This window comes from Ictidomys tridecemlineatus, chromosome 1 (assembly GCF_052094955.1).
Source record: "Ictidomys tridecemlineatus isolate mIctTri1 chromosome 1, mIctTri1.hap1, whole genome shotgun sequence".
Taxonomy (NCBI): domain Eukaryota; kingdom Metazoa; phylum Chordata; class Mammalia; order Rodentia; family Sciuridae; genus Ictidomys; species Ictidomys tridecemlineatus.
In genome coordinates, this window is record NC_135477.1 from 25,881,990 (window position 1) to 25,887,232 (window position 5,243).

The 5,243-nt window shown below is 59.6% G+C and overlaps 1 protein-coding gene across 1 annotated transcript; it reads left to right on the forward strand.

The window, feature by feature from the left end:
- Positions 1–1,237: 1,237 nt before the first annotated feature.
- Positions 1,238–3,323, forward strand: Lbx1 (ladybird homeobox 1). Its single transcript, XM_021731821.3, has 2 exons — positions 1,238–1,562; positions 2,274–3,323. The coding sequence occupies exons 1-2, from the start codon at positions 1,238–1,240 to the stop codon at positions 2,792–2,794; spliced, it is 846 nt and encodes a 281-aa protein (XP_021587496.1). The 3' UTR covers positions 2,795–3,323.
- The last annotated feature ends 1,920 nt before the right edge of the window (positions 3,324–5,243 follow it).

Below are 5,243 nucleotides of genomic sequence, written 5' to 3' on the forward strand. Positions count from 1 at the left end.
CGCTGGAATCTCCACCCCTGTCCCGCGTTGCCCACCCAGGGCTGTGAAGCTGGCTCTGACCTCCTGCGCGCCAGTCCAGGAGGGCTTCAGGTTCCCTTTCTCCAAGCACATGGCCCAGAGCTGGGGGTGAGGGACAAGGATCCGGGAATGGGGCTCTAGGTCTTGATTTCGGCTTGGCAAAGTCCACAGTGGGCGGAACCGGGCCCACCCGGACTCCTGTTCTTACCTGACCCGCGCCGCGGCCGCGTCCCTCCCTTGTTGGGGCTCCCGCCACCCTTCTCGGACTCCAAATCCCGGGTTGGAGAGCCTGAGACCTCCGGGCTGGCGCTGCCACCGCAACCAGGCCTGCGGGAGGCGGGTGCGCCCGGAGCTCGGCTCTCAGTTTGGGGTGGGGGCGGTGGCTTTTCAGTCGCCCGAGGTTCGGGTGCAATAAAGGCGCCGCTAATGTAATTTACAAACAGCTCGGGCCGAGCGCGGCGCAGCGCCCGGACTGACAGGCGCATTAGGCAGGCTAATTCCAGCCGGCTCCTCCTACCCCCGGCCCGCTAATTAATGAGCTTCCCAACTTAGAGCCGCCTGCATTGGACAGAGAGAGAGAGAGTGAAAGAGAGGGCGAGGGAGAGGTAGAGAAGGAGAGAGACGGGGGGAGCAGAGAGGAGAGAAGAGAGGGAGGGAGGGAGGGAGAGAGGACAGGGAGAGAGAACAGAAAGAAGAGAGGAGAAAGACTGGGAGAAAGCAAAGAGAAAGAGAAGTGCCGTGAAGCTGCAGATAATTGATTACTCCTCGATCAAGGCTAACTTGTTAGCAATAGTCAATTGCCCCGTCTTTCCGCCTCCCCTCGCAGTCCGGGATCGGCGCCCTTGCCTCGGCTTTTCCAACTGCTGCCGCCAGGACCCGGGGCCAGGAGCCGCCGCGGAGCCACCTGATACCTTTAAATAGCACCGGGGCTGGCGAAACTGGAGCCCCGCGCTGCGCGCCCCGGCTCCGGCCCCGGATTGCTGGAAGCCCGGGCAGCAGCGGCGGCTGCGGCGGCGCCCGCGTCAGCGCTCTACTTCGTGGGCCCCGCGCGTCTAAGCCTGCCTCAGCCACCGCGCTAATCAGTCCGGTGCCCGGTCCGCGCCCTGCCTGGCGCGGCCTCCTTGCCGCCGCCTGCTCGCACCGCCCGGCGCCCGAGCTGCCCGCGGGCTGGGTCCCCGCGGCCGGAGCCGCCCCGGCGGGGCCCCCAAACGAGGCCGAGATGACTTCCAAGGAGGACGGCAAGGCGGTGCCAGGGGAGGAGCGGCGGCGCAGCCCGCTAGACCACCTGCCACCGCCCGCCAACTCCAACAAGCCGCTGACGCCGTTCAGTATCGAGGACATCCTCAATAAGCCGTCTGTGCGGAGAAGTTACTCGCTGTGCGGGGCGGCGCACCTGCTGGCCGCCGCGGACAAGCACGCGCCGGGCGGCTTGCCCCTGGCGGGCCGCGCGCTACTCTCGCAGACCTCGCCGCTGTGCGCGCTGGAGGAGCTCGCAAGCAAGACGTTTAAGGGGCTCGAGGTCAGCGTCCTGCAGGCAGCGGAAGGTAAGTGCCTCCGCTAGGTTTCCCTTTGCCCAATGCCTCACGCTTCTGTTTTGTGCCCAATGCCTCTGCCCACTTCTTCCCGCGTCGGTCGCCAGGGCCCTCCAGCCCGAGTCGCTGCCGCTGGGAGTGGTGATAGGTGGGACAGAACCCAATCCCTATTTCCTGTAGACCTCTGGGTAGGCCAGAGTCCGGGTGATCTGAGTAGTGTGGTAGGAACCCAAGCTCTCTCCCGAGTCTGCATGCTCTGCTCGGCTCCCTCTGGTTCCCAGATTCCCAGTGGCCTGGCGCTCCTAGCCCTACATGCTTCTGGGTGGGGAATCAAGAAAACCTTTTGCTGCGATTTTCTGGGTAGGGTAGTATCAGGCGGCGGTTGGGAGGCAGTAGGGGAACCAACACCGTGTTGACACTATGATCCCAGAGTCCCTATCTGGGTTCCTCTGGCTTGCAGAGACTTTGAATATTTCAAACCAAGTCTTAGGTGGCAGGCAGAAACCCAAACAAATTTTCTTAGCGATTTCAAGAGACCAGAGACAGGAGGTTTGTGACAATTCAGGCTTGCTCTGGTGTGAGAAGCTGAGTCAAATAGGAGAAGGGAAATGAGGATAGACTGCAGGCCCTGATGGGCCTGTGTGGTGTGGGGAGTTAAAGGGTGAGAGCTAGGGTGGGTTCTCCACTCTCCCGATGGGAGCCTATACTGTCATTTCTTTCCAGGTCGTGATGGGATGACCATCTTTGGGCAGCGGCAGACCCCCAAGAAGCGGCGAAAGTCCCGCACAGCCTTCACCAATCACCAGATTTACGAGTTGGAAAAGCGCTTCCTATACCAGAAGTACCTGTCCCCAGCAGATCGCGACCAAATCGCGCAGCAGTTGGGCCTCACCAACGCACAGGTCATCACCTGGTTCCAGAACCGGCGTGCCAAGCTCAAGCGGGATCTGGAGGAGATGAAGGCCGACGTAGAGTCCGCCAAGAAACTGGGCCCCAGCGGGCAGATGGACATCGTGGCGCTGGCAGAACTCGAGCAGAACTCGGAGGCCGCAAGCGGCGGTGGCGGTGGCTGTGGCAGGGCCAAGTCGAGGCCGGGTTCTCCTGCACTCCCCCCAGGCGCCCCGCAGGCCCCGGGCGCCGGGCCCTTGCAGCTCTCGCCCGCCTCTCCGCTCACGGACCAGAGGACCAGCAGCCAGGACTGCTCGGAGGATGAGGAAGACGAAGAGATCGACGTGGACGATTGAGCGGCGCCTTGTGTCTTTCGCCGCCCTGGGCCCCAAGCGCCCGCACACCCGCCGCCTCCCGGACCCGACCGCCGAGGGGAGCTGGGACCTCCTCTGCAACTCCCGCCTCCTCCCTTGTCCCAGGGCCCGGACTCGGCTCCCAGCAGCCGCCTCTTCCCTCTCGAAGCAATAAACCCGGGCTGGCCGCCGGGCGGGCTGCTATACACGGCTTCCGCCGCTCCGGGAGCCCTCGCCGTGCAATTCTGTATGGCTTCTGTATAAATATTTAAACCTATATAGCAGGTTCTTCCCAACGCAGCCTGGTTTTTTTCGTTTCTTTTATTTTTTTTAATCTCAGAGATCTCGATGTTTTTCAAAGCTCTCGGGCTGCCGGGTTGGCTGAGGGCGAGGCAGAATCCAGAACACTAACCCGCGGTCTAGAGAAGGGGGTAGCTCAGGCTGTTTTGATTTTTCTCTGCATGTGGCGAATGCACCAGCCAGCTCCCTCTCGCCTCCCTCGGCCGTTTGCAGTTGACTTCTTTTATTTCCTTCTGCCTTTTTTTCCCCCCGCGTGGGAAGGGGGTAAGGGAGGCAGCTGGGTCCTGACTTGCAAGTTTCTAAATCGATTTTACCTCCCCCGACCCCCGCGAGAGAAGTCTGTTTTCGATACCATTTCTGCCTCCCAATACCCACTTATGCTATTTTTAAGATTCCTCTTTCCCTCTCTCATTTTTCTGGGACAGATTGCTGGAGTCCAGCTCTTAGGGACAAAATAGGGGGACATCCAACCAATAATCAACCATCGAAAACAGAACCCAAAGCCCTAGAATTATTTTTTACTCTTTTTAGAATTTTTTTGCATGTGACAGAGACAGAGAGGAGGCCGACCCAAGCCCTCACCCCCACTTCCTCTGCAGCTCTGAGTCTGTCTTGCCATCTCCAACACCCTGCTCCCACCTCCACTTGGCCAGACAAGGATGGCTCATTGAGCGTGGGTCGCGCGTGCTCCTCCCCTGCTCCTGCCCTGCCCTGCCCTCTGCGGACTGTTCCCAAGGCCTCTTTCTCCGATAAATAAAGTCTTTGCCATTTTACTAGAACCGGCGGTGAGCGTGTCTGAGTGAGTGGGCCCGACCGGGGAAGCACGGCAGGCTAAACTTCTAGTCGTGGCTCCTCACCGGCCACCCCAGCCATGGAGATTTTGGGGAGTTTCTGGGCAAGCATGAGATCGCGGGGTTAGAAGGAAGCATTGGGAGGAGGTGCTTCTTGTCCATAAACACGCATTAACTACTAAATGGGTGGAGGGGAGAAACGGGCTTCGAAAGGTCGGGGTAAAAAGCAAGACATGTGATACTGGGGAAAAACGCGAGTGAAAGTGGGAGGCGTCACCGCACAAAACTAATTGTGTTGGGCGAAAGATGAGAAGAGAGACTTGTTTTGCCCCCTCCTCCCATATTCTACCTGGGCTCCCGGAGACACTGGCTAAGTCCAAAGTGCTCTGGAAGGTGTCATTCAGTAAGACATCAAGGTGGAGCCTGGGGGCTCTCAACTTTTGCTCCCTCCCCAGGCCTCATCCTTGGTGAGTAGGACTAAAAAAGAATGAGTCTGAAAGCCACAAGGGCGGGCTGAATTGCACACAAGGGCCCTGGGGGATGTGAGCCCGAAGTGGGAGCTAAGGTAAATTTCTGGTAACGTCCATAAATTCTGGGCCCAGAACTTGGTTGGGAGCAGAGTCATGAATCTTGCAGGGACTCTTTGAGGTTTGTGGTGACTTAACAGTGGTTGGGACTTCGCTTTCACTTTCCCGGATTGAGAGGATTTCTCTCTTGGCTTTTGTTGTCTCTGGGCTGGCGAGTGGCCGCTGTCACTAAAGTCGGGTCCCGCCCCGGGCCGCTCGGCTCTCTTTCTCCTCAAAATTGATGTGAGAAATTCGCATCTGGTCTCGGGCAGACGATGCCCCCCCCCCGGCCCGAGTCAGGAACGTGCGTGTCCAGGAGGAAAACTAAGAGTCAGCCAGAAACGGGGGGAAAGAAAGAAAAGAAGAAGGAGGAAAAAAAGAAAGAAAGAAAGGAGCAGAGAAAGGCACTCCAGAAGCAGAGCGAGAAGGTGGACAGCCAAGGAAAGGGAGGAGAGTGGAAAAGAAGAAAATTTACAGACCCAGAAAGAGAAGCGGAGACAGAGATAGGGAGAAAAAGATAGTGTAGGTAGAGGGGACAGAAGAGAGCAGAGGGACCAGAGAAGGAGGCGGCCGGGCAGTCGCGCGGGCGTTGGGTCGGTTCCTCCCGGGCGACATAAATCGCCCTCTCTCAGGATGGATGGGTCTGTAATTCGGAGCGCGGACCATGAAGGCCGGGACGAATGGGCCCGGGCGGCCGCTGACAGGCGACAATAGCCGGGCCCAGCCCCCCGCGGCTCCCGGTGCGGGCACGGCCGCGGCCCTCCGCAGCCCAGAGCGCGCCGGCGCTGGCGACCA

Coding starts and splice junctions, on each gene's coding strand:
- Lbx1 (XM_021731821.3), top strand. CDS start 1,238: ATGACTTCCAAGGAGGACGGCAAGGCGGTGCCAGGGGAGGAGCGGCGG. Junction 1,563..2,273: donor CGTCCTGCAGGCAGCGGAAG/GTAAGTGCCTCC, acceptor ATTTCTTTCCAG/GTCGTGATGGGATGACCATC.